Source organism: Eleutherodactylus coqui, chromosome 1 (assembly GCF_035609145.1).
Source record: "Eleutherodactylus coqui strain aEleCoq1 chromosome 1, aEleCoq1.hap1, whole genome shotgun sequence".
Classification (NCBI taxonomy): domain Eukaryota; kingdom Metazoa; phylum Chordata; class Amphibia; order Anura; family Eleutherodactylidae; genus Eleutherodactylus; species Eleutherodactylus coqui.
The window spans coordinates 163999395-164015940 of record NC_089837.1 but is presented as its reverse complement, the minus strand read 5'-3'; the positions used below and the strand labels follow the sequence as shown (position 1 = coordinate 164015940).

The 16546-nt window shown below is 47.9% G+C and overlaps 1 protein-coding gene across 4 annotated transcripts in view; it reads right to left on the bottom strand.

The window, feature by feature from the left end:
• The window catches only part of DVL3 (dishevelled segment polarity protein 3), a 59362-nt gene extending 44758 nt beyond the window's left edge, over positions 1-14604 (bottom strand). For all 4 annotated transcript variants that reach the window (XM_066603099.1, XM_066603073.1, XM_066603082.1 and 1 more), the window contains exon 1: positions 14081-14604. In XM_066603099.1, coding sequence (XP_066459196.1) covers positions 14081-14241 — 161 coding nt within the window. In that variant the 5' untranslated portion in view covers positions 14242-14604. The remainder of the gene's footprint in view (positions 1-14080) is intronic.
• Between the last annotated feature and the right edge of the window lie 1942 nt (positions 14605-16546).

Below are 16546 nucleotides of genomic sequence, written 5' to 3'. Positions count from 1 at the left end.
GCAGCGGACCGGGAAGTTCTTTTCTTCACGGCCGGATCTTCTTTCTTCGGCCGGCGGATGTACTCGGCACGCCGGCAGCGTGCCGCGCGCATGTGCTGGGCACATCCGCCGGGCCGAAGCAAGAAGATCCGGCCTTGAAGAAAAGACCTTTCCGGTCCGCTGCGGGTAAGTTATTCTTATTTTAGGTCTCCCGTGGATCCGGACGGCTTCCATAGGCTTCAATAGAAGCCTGCAGGAGCCGTCCCCGCAGGAGACCCGCACGAAAATGGAGCATGTCACGTTTTTTTTCATGCTCCATTTTTAAAAAAATGCACTTTTATTGACCATCCGCAGGTATTTATCTACCCGCGGGTGGTCAATGCATCCCTATGGGGTGCGTATCCGCATGCGGGTGATCCGCTGCAGATTTTAAATCCTATTTTGCCCGTGGACATGAGGCCTAAGTGTTCAGTTTTCTGTAATAAGTTATCCTTTTGCTCTGATACGGTTATCCCTTATATCAACGTTACAATCACACAGAGAAAGTTTCATTCGAATCCAACAACTTCTTCAAATGAGGAGCTGAAACCCATGAGGAATCCACACTAAACACCGCACATCAACAGATTCTGGAGATACAGTAATTACCTTAATAAAGTTCAAAGGCTATTCCTGTGTTAGGCATTAAAGGGGTTGTCCCGCGAAAGCAAGTGGGTCTATACTCTTCTGTATGGCCATATTAATGCACTTTGTAATGTACATTGTGCATTAATTATGAGCAATACAGAAGTTATCAGAAATTTTTCACTTACCTGCTCCGTTGCTGGCGTCCCCGTCTCCATGGTGCCGTCTAATTTTCAGCGTCTAATCGTCGGATTAGACGCGCTTGCGCAGTCCGGTCTTCTTTTCTGAATGGGGCCGCTCGTGCCGGAGAGCGGCTCCGTGTAGCTCCGCCCCGTGCCGATTCCAGCCAATCAGGAGGCTGGAATCGGCAATGGACCGCACAGAAGCCCTGCGGTCCACCGAGGGAGAAGATCCCGGCGGCCATCTTCAGCAGGTAAGTAAGAAGTCACCGGAGCGCGGGGATTCAGGTAAGCGCTGTGCGGATTTTTTTTAGGTCCCTGCATCGGGTTTGTCTCGCGCCGAACGGGGGGGGGGGGGGGGGGGGCTGTTGAAAAAAAAATAAAAAAAACCGTTTCGGCGCGGGACAACCCCTTTAAAAGGGGTTCTCCAAGTTCTTTGGGCTCCTCATGCTCAAAACTATAAAAGAAATATACTTTACACCACGCTAGTGCTAATAATGTAGAAGCCCCGAGGCAGGTTTACGGACGTCACAGCTGGCCTCCCATTGGCTTCAGCTGTCACGTAGGTTAACAACCCATGGCACGGCTGTAGTGGACGTTAAGGCCTCATGTCCACTAGCTAAATGGAATTGCGGATTCCGCCGCGGAATCCACAGTGGATTTTGCCCATAGGGAATCATTGGCCATCCGCAGGTCCATTAAATTGATTTTTGCACCCGCGGATGGCATTTTAAAAGAATTGCGTTTTTCACGCGCGGGAGAAAAAACGCAGCATGCTCTATTCTGTCGCGGATCGGCAACATTGCTATCACATTGATAGCAATGTGTGCAGATATCTGCATGCAAAAAAAAAAAAAAAAGACCATTTAAAGCAAATCCGCCACGGAAATCCACGGCGGATTCTGCGCGGATTGTATTTTTCAAGTGGACATGAGGCCTAACAGATCGGAGGGGAGCAGGAAGGGAGTAAAGAGGGGTTTGTTTTCTTAAATAGCTCATAATAAATAATACGTGGCTGCGTGTCGTGGCCAAAGACACCATGTAGCAGTGACCTAAGGAAAACCCACAGCAAACATACCACAAAGTCCTGTACCAGTTCTGCCATGGATTTAACCCCTCCACTTCCTGCAGCATAATTAAGCTTACTGCGATTTAGAATCCACTGCGTTTTTCAAAAATGCTGTAGATGTGGAAGTTTTCTACTCCATATAGAGGAGATTTTAGAAAGCTACTCCCCGTAGCTTGTACCAGAAATGCTGCAGAAACTCTGCGGCAGAAGCTCCGCAGCGATTACGGCCCGCAAGAGGGCAGCCTGACGTCTTAGGCCTCCTTCCCACGAACGGATTTCCGCCGCGTAATTCCTAATAGCTCCATGCTCACGATGCGTAATTCCACCGCGGAATTACGCACCGCGATTTCTCCCGTCCTCACCCGCAGCATGCTCTATTTTCTGCGGGTGAGGACGGGCTGTACGCACTGACGGCTTCCATTGCAGTCAATGGAAGCCGTCCGTTCACGCTATCTCCCGCTGTAACCAGCGGGAGATAGCGTGAAAAAACGCTTTCCCGCCCACCGCCGAGCGTCATATGACGCCAAATGACGCGGTCCGGCCGCGTCACGTGACACGGCTGGTGACGCGAGAGCGGTGGGCGGTGACGAGCGGTGACGAGCGGTGACGCGGCGGTGGTGGGCGGGGAAGCGATTTCACGCTATCTCCCGCAGGTAAGTATAGGGGCTCTGGGGGGCGCCGTGACGGGCTTCACAGCGGAATATTACGCTGCGGAGCCCGTCACGCTCGTGGGAAGGAGGCCTTATTCACACAATCGTACATACGCAGTTCTTTAGTCGCGTAAAAAAGAAATTAAAAAAAAAAAATACAAAATCACGACCATCTGAAGCATTGGATTCCAATGTAGTCGTAAAAACATTATGACCGGAAATAAATAAATAAAAAAATCAGCAACTGATTTTATAAGGCACGTCAAAGAGATACGTTTTGTCCTGTCTTTTGCCGAGATATGCTGGAGGCTCTCATAGAGTTCTATGGGAGCTGGGGGAAAAAAGGGGAGGGGGGAGGGAGTTTACCTGCATCCAATGCTAGGGAACAAAGACAGCTGGCCCTATTTATCAATTGATAGTCATTCTGAGGATTTCTGCTGACTGAGGGATTTCCGTGCCACAGCGCATGTTTTTTATCGCTACGCTGCAGCCTCCCATGTGAATGGACGATAAAGCACGGCTAAAGTTCAGGACTTGATTGCGGCAATTCTTCATTCATGCAATTTTTTGCTGCGATTGGCTGAGCGAAAACAGCATATGGTTGTGTAAAAAAGGCCTTATGGGGATATTCACATTCATCCTAATGGCCTTATTTTGGCAGCAAGCGTGTGCATTCCTACAACTCCGATTTGGATGAATGGGACAGTCTGAAACAAATCTGCTAGGTGCAAGTTCACCTCTCCTAAAAAAGGATTGTTGCCTACAGCAACCATCAGATAAACTCTTATTATATATGCTCGGGACAATAACTTTATATTTTAACAGTTTGTGTACAAGCCCCAATCTTCCTGGTAAACTAAGGCTTCATGAAGATCCCCGCTGGTCATACTGAAGGATTACTGTATCCAAACCTTGAATAAATCAAGTTTTTGATGGTAAAAACATTTAAAAACAATTTGTGATTTCCTTAATGTCCTGTACGAAATATTGTCACAAATAGGAACTTTTTTTACTTGGATGCAAGTCCAGGATTCCTTGCCTCCCATTTGTAGTCATCCCCCGTGCTGCACTCTTCAGATGGTCTGGCACAGTACTAGTAGGGTGTGTGTAGGGAGGGGGCATTTTCATAGACCAGAAGCCAGCCACAAATTCCTGCCTGCTTGTGACTGCCGAAAATGTACAACAGTTTCCATGCGCTGAGCTCTGTGTACATAAATTAGAGAACTCAAGTGGGATTTAAAAGAAGACTCAAACTTTTCCATTGTTGTTATTGTAGTACTGATATTTTCCATGTATTCCCTTTTGTTTAGTCTACAAATCCTCTTTAGTCCTGTTCCTGATGACTGGAGAATGGCCAATATTATACCCATCAATAAGGAGGGTAGTGGAGAAGAAGCCGGGAACTACCGGCCAGTTATTGGGACATCTGAAGCAGTTGATAGAAACTCTACTGAAAAAGAATATTTGACCACTTAAAAACCAACACCCTGTTGGACCCCAAACAGCACGGCTGCGCCCCAGTGGGGGCAGATCATGTCAAACTAATCTCATTGATTTCTTGGACTATGTCACAAAGGTGTTGGATGACGGTGGTGCCGTGGAGATCTATCTGGATTTCACTGAAGCCTCGGATACAGTTCCACATAAAGAGCTCATAGATAAGTTACTGAAAGTTGGACTAATCCTTTGGTAGTCCGGTGCATGCACAGTTAAACACTATCTTTTAACCAAGGGCATTCTGAAGAGGGACAAGTTATCAGTGGTAACCACAAGGGTCTGTTCTGGGTCCTATTCATAAAACCGGTATGCCCATAAGTGACATAAGAGAAGGGTTAATAGGTAAGCTCTGTCTGTTGATGGTACAAAAGTGTAGAATAGGGTTGATACTCCCGCTAGGGTCATGAACATGGAAAACTATTTAACCTTACTGGATAAGTGGTCAAAAATAAGGTAAACTGCAGTTTAATGTTTCTACGTGAAATAATGCACTTGGGGAGAAGGAATCAGTACTGTTGTATCTGGTCACCACCAGAAGTGATGGGTGGAGACAAGGGTTAGGCTGCTTGACAGCCAGGTGACGCCCCTAGTTCCTGATTGGCTGCAGGAGGTTCTCACTGTGGCTGATGGGCTTCCAATGCGCTGCAGGAGGTTCTCACTTTAGCTGATGGATTTCCATGCAGCTGCGCTGGCTACTCCCCGTTCACCCCTCCGCCGCTGTGCCTTGTGAGCTTTTCATGACAACCCCGATCCTCCGGCCTTCTGCCCCTCACGGCTCCTGTCAGTCACTCCGCCTCTCCCTTGTCCTGCATTCCTCCAGTCTCCCCTCACGGTCACCTTTGGCCTCCTGGTTCCTACCACTCACCCCTGAGGTCTCTGTTGTCCGGTCATGGCTCCTATGCTGTCAGTCTCCGCGGCCGCAGTGGTTATCGGCCCAGTAATCTGTGCTCCCGTCCTCCTCCTGCGCTGCTGAAGGCATATCTGGTCCCGTTGTTCTCCTGCGCTTCGCTGCTCCTGTTGTCCTCCTGCGCTGCTGAAGCGGGACCCACCCTCCGCATGCCTTAGTTTAAGTGTAAGGCTTACATAATTAGCTGTAAATGCTTCCATGTTACTGCTGCCCTGCTCTCACATGGAAGCATTTACAGCTAATAATGTAAGCCTAACACTTACCCTCCATCCCAGCCAAAACTCACTCCCCACACTGCTAGGACCTTGCTCCAGGCAGCCAATCAGCAACTTGTGGGCGTACACTGGGCGGATACAGCCCATCACTAGGTCTCCATCCATACTTGTGGTGGAGACAAGATATAACAGTTCCAAAGGAATCCTTGGTGTAACTATTGCATCCACTGTTCTGTATTATCCAGGACTTCAGAAGCGAAGGATTTAGGGGTTCTGCTTTCTAACAACCTCAAATTGTGTCCACAGTGCGGTGAGGCAGCAGGGGAAGCGAGGATGTTCGGCTGCAAAGCTAGAGGTATAACCAGCAGAAAGAGGGAGATTGCGATCCCTCTGCATAGAGCCGTAGTGCAGTCAGTTCTACAGAAAGACATTGATAACATCCAAGGACGGATGTGGAACAAAACTTATCAGGAAAGACTATAAGTTATAGCTCATCATTAAAAGCCCTTTTGAAGACAGTACCATAACAAACAGTGATGTACTCACCTCTCCCGCTCCAGTGCTCGGTCCTCCGCATCCGCGTTTGTTTACATGCTGCAGTTTGCCCAGTTTATGGGACATCACTGGCACTGCAACCAATCACTGAGCTCTGTTATTAGTTGCAGTGACTGCGACGTCCCGTAAACAGGCCGGGGCAACTTTTAAACGTGACGTCAGAGGGGAGACCGGAAGCAGCGACGAGGAACACAGCAAGAGGGGAAAGGGGAGTATATTACTATCACTCGGAATAGGCAGTGCCCTACAGGACAGGGTGTCTGTGTGCTGGGCGACGTGCCAGAGAATCTTGGGCACAATTCGCTCTCAGCCATGTAAATACAGCCAGAGGAGTCTTTCATATATGTCCACGCACGAAAATTCTGGCATGGATTTCCATGGGAATGCACAGTTACTGCGGATTCTCATTTGATGATGCCACAGTATAATACAAGGATTATTCTCACTGAATAGGGTTACACTGTGTACAAATTTTCCAATGCAGATTCTGTGGCAAAAATCAGCAGGTCCATTTTTTTCTGCAAGACGGATTTCAAATCCATGTGTGAAAAAAATCTACACTGTATGGACTATGGCACAGATTCCAACTCAACGCAAGGGGAGCCTAAAATTACCTGGATGCCAATACAGAATCTGGTGGCCATGAGGGACATGGAACCATACCTCTGCAGCGCCACCTATTAGAAGGCAGCATTCCTGCAAGTCAATGCTAGACTCTTTATACAAGACTTGTAACAATGACTGGGAATTGTAAGCCAAGCCAGATCTATATATAGATGCATTGTTCCATCTCCCTTATTTCTATATTACCCAGAGGAGCATGAATGGTCTTATAAGGCTCCTCACTCACGTACCCACCTTCTAGGCACTCTCCCCAAGAAGAAAAGATAGCTTTCCTGAACCACATTAAAGGCCTCTCACTAGCCAAGCCAGAAACCCACTACATACTGAAGAGGGGCATAAACACCAAAACAGCTGTCTGTGTAAGGATTTTGGCTTGGCTTTCAATTCCCAGTCATTATTACAAGGCTTGTATTAAGCGTCCACAATTAACTTGCAGGAATGCTGCCTTCTAACAGGTGGACCTGCAGAGATATTATTCCATCTCCCTAAGGCCCCCTGCACACGGGCGGAAATTTCGCAGCTGGATTTCCCACAGAATTTCCGCCCGTGGCCGCTGCCATAAGATTGCATTACAAAACACAATCCTAGGCAGACGGACGCGATTTGTCTGCGTGAAAAGACACACTGAAAACAAATCGCGGCATGTTCTATTTCTGTGTGGGTCTCGCAGAGGCCCGGGCAGAAATGTCAGTAGTGCCTGGCCGGCTCAGCTCTGCGTCGGCACATTACAAAGCCAGAGGCGCGGGAGCAGGTAAGAGCCACACTGGTCCCAGCAGGGGCGCGGGTCGGGTCCCGCTGCGAGAATTCCGACCCAGCTAAGGCAAACATACTCTCAGAGTTCTGTAACCTATATAATCAGCTCAGCTCATACAGCCTTCACAGGGCATCCCCACAAGTCCAGAGAGGCAGAGTACAGAGGTCACTGACTAGTATTACAGTCCTGGTCTCTAGATCTTCCACGCTTTGAGCATGCTCAGAGTCTCTTCAATTGGATAGTCAGACACATCCATATATTAACGATAGGCTCACCACGGAGAATCGCAGCATGCCGCGATTTTACTCACGTGAGCAGAAAATAGCTATGATTTTCCACTCGTGTGCAGTAGGCTACCCTTTCCATAGTTATCCTATGGAAAGTGTGTCATGCGAGCTCCACGTGTGATTTATCGACACGGATCTTGCAATGACACCTCACCCGTGGACAGCCAGACTAAAGTTCAAAAGTTATTACAAAAAACTGCTAAATATTAAAAAGTTTAAAAAAAAAGCCCTCTCCTGCTTTTAGAATCTAAAAATCAAAACAAAAAGATATTGGGCATTGCTGCGTTTGCAAAAGTCTAATTAAAATCATGCACTATTTATACAGCATGGTGAACACACTCGGGGGGGGGGGGGGGGGGGGGGGGGAGGAAACCGCCAGAATTGTGCTTTTTTGGTTTCCCCATCTTTAAGGAAAAGAAAAAAAAAACACTTAAAAGTAATCAAAAAGTCAGAAATATACCAAAATGGTATCAATAGAAACGACAGGTCATCCTGCAAAAAACAACCCCTAAGGCCAGCTTCAGAAGGCTGAGAAAATCACGTGAAATGCACAAATGAGCCTCACTCTTTTGAAAGTGGCCATACACTAGGGATGTTTTTCTGCATGGCACCGCAATGCTATGTGGCAAACATATTACAGCATGTCCCATCTTGCTGTGTGTTCTCGCATCACAGCACCCATTGTTTTTAATGGGGCCAGCAGTAGTATCGCACCACGTGCCAAGTGCATGAGATGCGAGGTTTCCCACTGAAAACAATGGGAGAGACAACCACTCCGGGGGATCCCTGCATCCCTGAAGTAATGCGAAGCTGTTTTGCTGTGCAAACGCCTTGCATCCATAGGGATTTCTTATGGTGAGGAGTGCGAAATGAGGGCGGGATCCATGGCCCCATATCGTGCCTGCCTGTGTAAAGTTAGGCTTACACAGCTGCATAGACTGAATAAAAAATTAAAATTAGTGGTCAGAACATGGAAACAGAAGAGAGGAAAAAAAACAAAAACACAATCACACATATTTGGCATCGTGAAAATAGCACAATTAAAAATTTATGAGAGTGAAATGAGGAAAAAAAAAATTTAATCACCTTAGGCTGGGGTCACATAGAACATATTCCCGGCGGAAATCTTGCAGATTGCCGCAGCAAAAAATGCAAGATTTCTGCCGGGAAAGCGCTGCTTCAAAACCCGCAACTCTTAGCCGTGAGTTTTGAAGGGGCTTGGCCGCATGCTTTTCAGTTGCGGCCAGCGCACTTGATTTCCGCTCATAGGCAGGAGAGAATCTGTTAACATAGTATGTCTATGGATGGCTACTGCTGCGGGATTCGCGGCGGGTGTCTGACCACGACTCCAGCAGCAATTATCCATCTGTGGGCATTCAGCCTGGAAATTTCACGGCGGGATTTCCCGCAGAATTTCCGCCTGTGGTCGCTGCCATAAGATTGCATTACAAAACACAATCCTAGGCAGACGGACGCGATTTCTCCTCGTGAAAAGCTGTGTTTGTGCTGTGACACGGAACAGCAGGAGTTCAAAAAAGAAGTGCATGTAGCATACACGCTGCGGGTGCGCCGAGCATATCCGCCAGTCTGAAGAAAGAAGATCCGGCCGCAGCATCCGGACAGGCAAGTATAATCGAATTTATTGGCCTCATGTCAGGTTCGGGAAAGGAGGGACCTGCTGTGGAATTCTGCATGGAGTATCTGTGCGGGCCCGAAGTTCCCCGTGGACATGAGGCCTTAGCAAATCCACACGTGAAATCCGCAGATCAATTTTCCCCTAGGGAATCATTGACCATCCACGGTTAATTTACCAGCCGCGGATGTGATTTATTTCGATTTGCGGATTTCACATGCAGAAAAAAAATGCAGCATGCACCATTTTACGCGGATGGGCCCAATTATCCTCTCTCTCAATTGATCTCACACATGCAAAAAAAAATAAAAAAGACAATTAATAGTGCATCTGCAGCTGAAATCCACACAGACCATATTTTTTCCCATGGACATGAGGCCTTAGTTTGATCTGGAGGTCTCAGGTCCTGTGCAGATGTGACGGTAGCTAGCTGATGACATCTACAATTAAGGCATTAATTCTATGCTGAGAAGCGTCGCCCAATAAAGTCTGCTCTATTCGTCTGCCGTGGATCCTGCGAGGATGGGCATGATAATCATTCAGTATAAATGCCTGCACCATCTGAAGGATGAAAAGTAAGTTGTCGTTTGATTTTCATGCCTGCACGATCTGATTGGCCCCTGGAAACAGGCAGTCATTCACATATGAACAACTGCCTATTTTTTTAAACTTTGTCTTTATTGACCAGGCCATGACAAACACTTGGCATTACGGTGAATTTGTTGGGTATCTTCTCTTTACATGGGTGTGCTGTCATAGCCTGCCTTTTTTATATTATTTATGTTAAACATAAACAAAACATTAAAACAAGTAAATTACATACATTAACTCAAACTCTTGACCCATTATGACCATAGATATTTTTTGGTCTGCAGACCTGTACCTTGAAGACCTTCAAAATCATGGAGTCCCCACATGGCTACGGCACGACCTAGATGTATCACCCTAGATGGGTATGTCCCCTGTTATTTATTCCTGGAACCAACAAGTTTGTCTTTTACCCTTTGTGGTAGTAATTGAATAAAGCTCCCCCAGGTTTCAAAGAAGGCTTGTACCATCTTTTCCTTAAAGAGTGATGTCTCCGTCCAGTCCATCTGGAACAGGAACACTAGTTTGTCCAGGAACAGCCTGAATGGGGGCCCTGTTGGTTGGATCCATGTTTGTAAGATGGCTTTCAGACCTGCCGCTGCGATGAAGTGTAATAGTTTCCCAACGCCTCTTGAGCAACAACTGCCTATTTACTGGGAATTGGAAAGTAGGCAGCCGTAGTCCTCTCCGGCCCTCTCTGTCCCCTCCATTCACCGAGTGATGATCGCTCCTGTGTAAAAGCAAAGGAGCGATTCGCTGGGACAGCAGTCGAGCGCTTCTGCGTCTGACCGTCATCTCGTGTAAAAGGACCTTTAGGCCTCCTGCACATGAGCCGAAATTCCACGGCGGGATTTCCCGCAGAATTTCCGTCCGTGGAAGCTGCCATAGGATTGCGTTAGCAAACGCAATCCTAGGCAGACGGACGAGATTTGTCTGCGCGAAATCTCGGTGGCAAACAAATCGCAGCATGTTCTATTTCTGTGCGGGGCTCGCAGAGCCTCACACAGAAATCTCACTCCTCGGCCGACGGCTGCGGTCTGCCCGGCAGCCGGCACATCAAACAGCCGGAGCCGCGGAAGCAGGCGAGTACGTGCTGGTCCCTGCAGGGGCGCGGGACAGGTCCCGCTGCAAGAATTCTCCCAGCCGGATCCGACCGTCTGCAGGCGGCCATAGTCTTGTTTCACTGCAATCACTCTCTTATCACTCGCTCAGCATCAGAGAAGACACAGCAACTTCAGAAGCAGCCGCTCATCACTCCAGGAACCCATCCACATTCATACAGTGGAGCCAAGAGAGAAGCAAGAATGAGCAAGTGGCTACTGAGGTAGACACAGAATAAAGACAGCAGGTGGCGCTATTCTAACATTAGTTCTGGATCATCTGGGATTAGGAACACTTTTTAACCAATGCTGTGCCGGAGAAATATCACTGTTTGTAGCAATATTTTTTTGCCATCAAATATGACAGAACTTGCAAATAGAGGCTCCTAACGGGTCACTTACAAAGTACAGTTCTAGTGGATGGGGCTTTACGAAAAATGTTATTATACTTTACATAACAAAGTGTATCAATATAATAGATACATGCATCTATCTAAAAGAAAAATGTGTGTATATATATATATATCCATTGTTATGAGAAATTTTTTCATGTGCTAGAGACAGAGTATTGAGAGGCCCTCCAGCCCTGGACTCGCTCCAAGCACCCATATTGCCTGGCTATTACAGGCCGAGAACAGACGGCTGCTTCACTGCACACCCAGAGCAGTTAAAAAAAATAATGCCAAGTTTAGTTGTTTTTCTGGAAGAAAAGTGGTTAAAAGCTGGAAGCATTAATTTAAAAAAAAAAGAAAAAAGACAACAAAAGAAACAAAAAACACCAGTACGAATGAAAATAATCCTTTTACAGCACAATGTATGGAAAAGCTGTAAGTACTATCCAGAATGGCTATGGGATATCGCATTCGGTCAGCAACACTTCTCATGGCGACTGTTTCTTTACATCTGACAGATAGTTACGGCTGGGTTCACACAGGGCGGATTTGCTGCGGTTTTTCTATTGCGGTTTTGCCGCAGAAGAAATGCTTCTGCGGCAAAACCTCTTCAAAGGTTAATTTTGGCTTGCGGATTTTCTTGCGGTAAAATCCGCAAGCGTTTTTTTTCCGCATCGTTTTTTACTTTTTGCCGCGTATTTGGTGCGGTTTTGGCTGCGTCCATAGAGGTCTTTGGACGAAAAAGCGCTGCGGAAAAGACAGAAGAATGGACATGCTGCATCTGTGAAAACCGCGACGCAGTTGCATTTCCGCACTGCGGCCGTGCGGAAAAAAATCCGTCCTGTGATAACAGCTTTTTTGCAAATCTCATTTGTGCTGCATTGCACTGCAAACGCAGCAGTTTTGCCGCAGTGCGGATATGCAACGGCAATCCGCGGCAAAACCGCAGCAAATCCGCCCTGTGTGAACCCAGGCTAAGGCCTCATGTCCACTTGAAAAATACTATCCGCACAGAATCTGCGGTGGATTTGCTTTAAATGGTATTTTTTTGCATGCAGATATCCGCACACATTGCTATCAATGTGATCCGGATATCTGCATGCGGAATCCGCGACAGAATGGAGCATGCCGCGTTTTTTCTCCCGCCCGTGAAAAACGCAATTCTTTTAAAAATGCCATCCGCGGGTGCAAAAATCAATTTAATGGACCGCGGATGGCCAATGACTCCCTATGGGCAAAATCCGCTGCGGATTCCGCAATTCCATTTAGCTAGTGGACATGAGGTTACTCTGCTTGGATAGAGACAGTAGAAGTGTACACACAAGTAATATCAGAATGGCTGCTACATTGTATCATCAGCTGCTACATTCTGATCTCCACAACATTGTAGCGCAGCCCTCCTGCTAGGCATGTGTATAGAGGCTGCTACAGCCATCACTGCCCAACCTCTGGCACGGAGATTTGATGACTTTCTTCCCTGCCACAGCCGCATTCCCTTCTACAGCTCTACTCGCTCTCCTGTGGACAAAAGGCCCAGGCAGAGCTTGCAGGAAGCAAACCGTCCTGAAGCCACGCCAATGTGCCTAGCGATGGCGGCTGACAGCTCATGTAATCACTGCATAACATCCGACCCGAATGACAACTGTTATCACGGCCTGATCCTCTAGAACAACGACACGTCCATCAGGAGCAGCCCGCTCCCACTTCTTGTCCCGCACATCATCGTTCCCCACAAGAGAGGGCTTGGAATAACAGCAGAATATAAGACCCAAAGTGGTCATTCCCACGGATGTCATGTGATACACGAATCTAGGAAGTGAGACACCGAAGGGTCTACGGGAGGCCAGAGGGAGCGTGTAACAGGGCCTAATCACAGGGACAGATTTCTGTGCGAGCAGCCCGATATTTGATCACACAGAAGAACCCAGTAACCTCACAAGCGGGGGGTTTTTTTTTTTTTTTTTAAACTACTTTAAAGAGAAAAAAAAAAATGCGAACGCAGCATGTCCTATCTTGGCCCAATCTCCCATTCAAGTTGATGGGTGCGTTTATACGAACAGACTGGACCTGCATGACGCAGGTGAGGTACGCTTTTAAGGCCTGCGGTACACAACTGAATTCAATTGTGGAATCCACGATAATCAACCACAGAGGACGATCTGCGGTATTCTGCGCCTATTGAAAAAAATAGAACATTCTCATGTCCGCTCTGATGAGAGGGTAGCGGTTGCGATTTCCGCGAATGGATCTAAAATCACAGTATGTTCTATTTTTGTGCAGGATCTGCACGGGCGGCGTCCATTGAAGTCAATGGAAGCCATCCGACCCGCAGCCCATCCGCAATTGACATTGCAGATAGGCCATGGGTACCTGCGTCATCGCCTAGCAACAGCGCGGGACACACTGATATTTAAAATTAAAAGTAATAATAATATCTGTAGTACACATGACTGATGGTGAGCGTCCGCGGTCATCCTCAAAACAGAAAAGAGAAGGTACGCGGGGACTGAGCCGGATTCTGCTGTGGGCTCCTGCGTGCAGCCGACTACTGCATATAATTAGGGGGAACATTTAAATAAAAAACTAAGAAAAGTTGTACGTAAAATTGGTCCTTTCTTTTCACGGATTGCAGTCGCTCACGTGAATAAGACTTCAGGGAGGTCAAAATGCCGATTACGACTAGTCAAAAGTCACCGTAAAGTAGGAGACGTTACGGAGACACATTTACGGCTTTTGGTCGGCGCACCGAGATATTGTGCAGGCCTGACGCCAAACATAACCAGACCGTCAACTCAATTCCCCAACTGTGGCCTGGTGAGGTGCGATCACCACATCCCTCCGGTTACAGGTCCGCGCTCATCCATGGCGGCTCGCTGCGCACTCCTCGTATTACCTAAAGTTCTGCGCCATTCTCTCAGGCGATTACCCCGGACACTATGTTCTTTACCAACCTCTCTATCCCTCCCACTAGATCTGCCCCATATTACCCGCAGCGCACCACAAGTCCCAGCAGGCACCAGCACTCACCCGAAGTCATCGTCCATGGACTTGAAGAAGAACTTGTAGCTCGGCTTGTTCAGCACCGCCTTGAAGTCTCCGAGCGTCACCCGGTCCGACGGCACCGGCAGCTTCACCAGGTACGGGGTCTCCTGCTCGTCCAGGTGGTAGATCACCTTGGTCTCCCCCATTGTGGTGCGGAGGGCACAGCAGGGGGCGCTCTATCCGGGGGGCCCCAGGAGCTGTCATACAAGGGCGGCCATAGAGGAGCGGCACCCACCGGCTGACACACAATGTACGGGGGGAGATGTCAGCAGGACGCGGTGGGGGTGGGGGACACTAATAAACAGTTTGCTGTGTGGCCTGTCAGCCGCTGCCCCGCAAGCAGCTCTCCCGGCCGCAACACGCTCCAGTCACACGCCCACAACTTGACGGTTGCGCTACCGGCGCACAGCCTTACGTATAGTCGCCCGGTGCCAGTCCCGGCAGGGCTCTCGGTCTGTTTCTGTCACTCGGTGTCCGTCTCTTCCAAACTGAGCATGCGCAAAAGACTCTAGAGCCAGCTGCTTCCTGCGCATGCGCTGCAGATGCAAGATGTAAGCGCCGGGCACGCCCCTTATCATGTGACCTGGTCCCGTGCCGGATATCCGCCCAAAAGCTAATTATTGGGAGGATGACCGCATATTACAGGCCGGGGTTACTGAAGGCTAATGCTGTAGGCTAGGCCGGCTTCTCGCCATGTCCCTGCGTCCTGTTACATAGTCCTCGGCAAAGCTGTGACACGTCACGTGATGCCCGGCCACCTTGTCATATCCTATTTTGTATAAAGTAGAAGTCATCCCTAAACATCCAGTTGTATCTTGGGTTAAAAGTACCTTTTTTTTCTACTTTTGGGGAAAAAAAAACTACACATTTCAATAGGATGCAGAATTGGTTGTGAACGAGGCCTTACATAATGTTCGCAGGGCGTCACGCCACAGAACAGACCTGGTAGCCATTTAATCCCCCATTAGTCACCATAAACCACCCTGAAAATGTCACTATTTTATTCTAGAATTTGAATTTATGTCTGATGTCAATATATTTGGTGCGGAACTCGGTTGCCTTAAATCCATTTTTAACCCCTCAGTGACATAACTAATTTTAGCCTTAACCGACAGTCAATCGTTTCCCTTGTATGACACCTTGTATTTTGCTGGATGAACTTTTGTTAGTATGGCAACCAATTTCGGGTACATATAATGTATGCAATAACTTTTATTAACTTTTTGCTGGAGGTCAAAAAGTGGTTGGTGTTTAATAAAATAATTCTGATTTTGTGTTGATCTCAAATGCTGATCCAGGGATTACTCTGGCTGCCATTGTGGAGTTAGGAAGGTCGTCTTCCTCTGGACCAACAAGGGTGGGGGTTAAAACAGGCTGAACTAGATGGACATTGTCTTCATTCAGCCTAACATACTATGTTACTAAAAAGAGAGTTTCTCTACTACAGAATAGGTTAATTAAAATATAATAAAAACACTTAAAATCACCTGCTCTTTGTAGCATGCAGAATCCAGCCCTGACAGCAGCAGCATCCGCGTGTACCTCTAGTTTCTTTCCCTTTTCTGTACTACAGATGGTCCGCACAGCTCGCTGTACAGATTTTTCTTCTTAAACTCCTGCTTTTCCCGTGTCGTCGCCTAGCGATGACACGGAATCTGTGACCTTTCCGCAATGTCAATTGCAGAAGGGCCGCAGATCAAACAGCTTCCATTGACTTCAATGGAAGCCATTCACGCAAAAATGGAGCATGCTGCGATATGTTCTCCAGGAGCGGAAACCACAACTGGTTTCCCTGAGTGTGCAGGAAGAATCGCTTTTCCAGAGCATGCTGTGGACTGTATTTGCTGCGGAACCCGGAGGCGGACGACTGCTCCGGATTTCACAATGCAAATCCACCCGTGTGCAGGCGGCCTAAAGGGGTAGTCCTGGGAAATATGTGATGTGCAAGTCAATAGGGAAATATTAAACAGTGCTAAGCTTTGGGTGCTGCTGTCACTTAAATCAGCTAATCATTATGAATCCCGAGCGGTGGATACCTGCCGATTGACTAGAGTTGAGCAAGCATACTCGATAAGGCAAACTACTCAAGCGAGTAGTGCCTTATTCGAGTACCTGCCCGCTCGTCTCTAAAGAATTGGGTGCAGGCAGGGGCCGTGGAGCGGCGGGGGAGAGCGGGGAGGAACGGAGGGGAGATCTCTCTCTCCCCCCCCCCCCCCCCCCGCTCCCACCTGCTCACCGCCGCAACTCACCTGTCACCCACACCGGCAGCCGAATCTTTAGAGACGAGCGGGCAGGTACTCGCATAAGGCACTACTCGCTCGAGTAGTTTGCCTTATCGAATATGCTTGCTCATCTCTACTATTGACCTATTCAAAGGATAGGTTATCAATATGATAGTGCTGGAAAACCCCTTTAATAATCATTTAATTCAAGGAGGAATATAGGGATCAC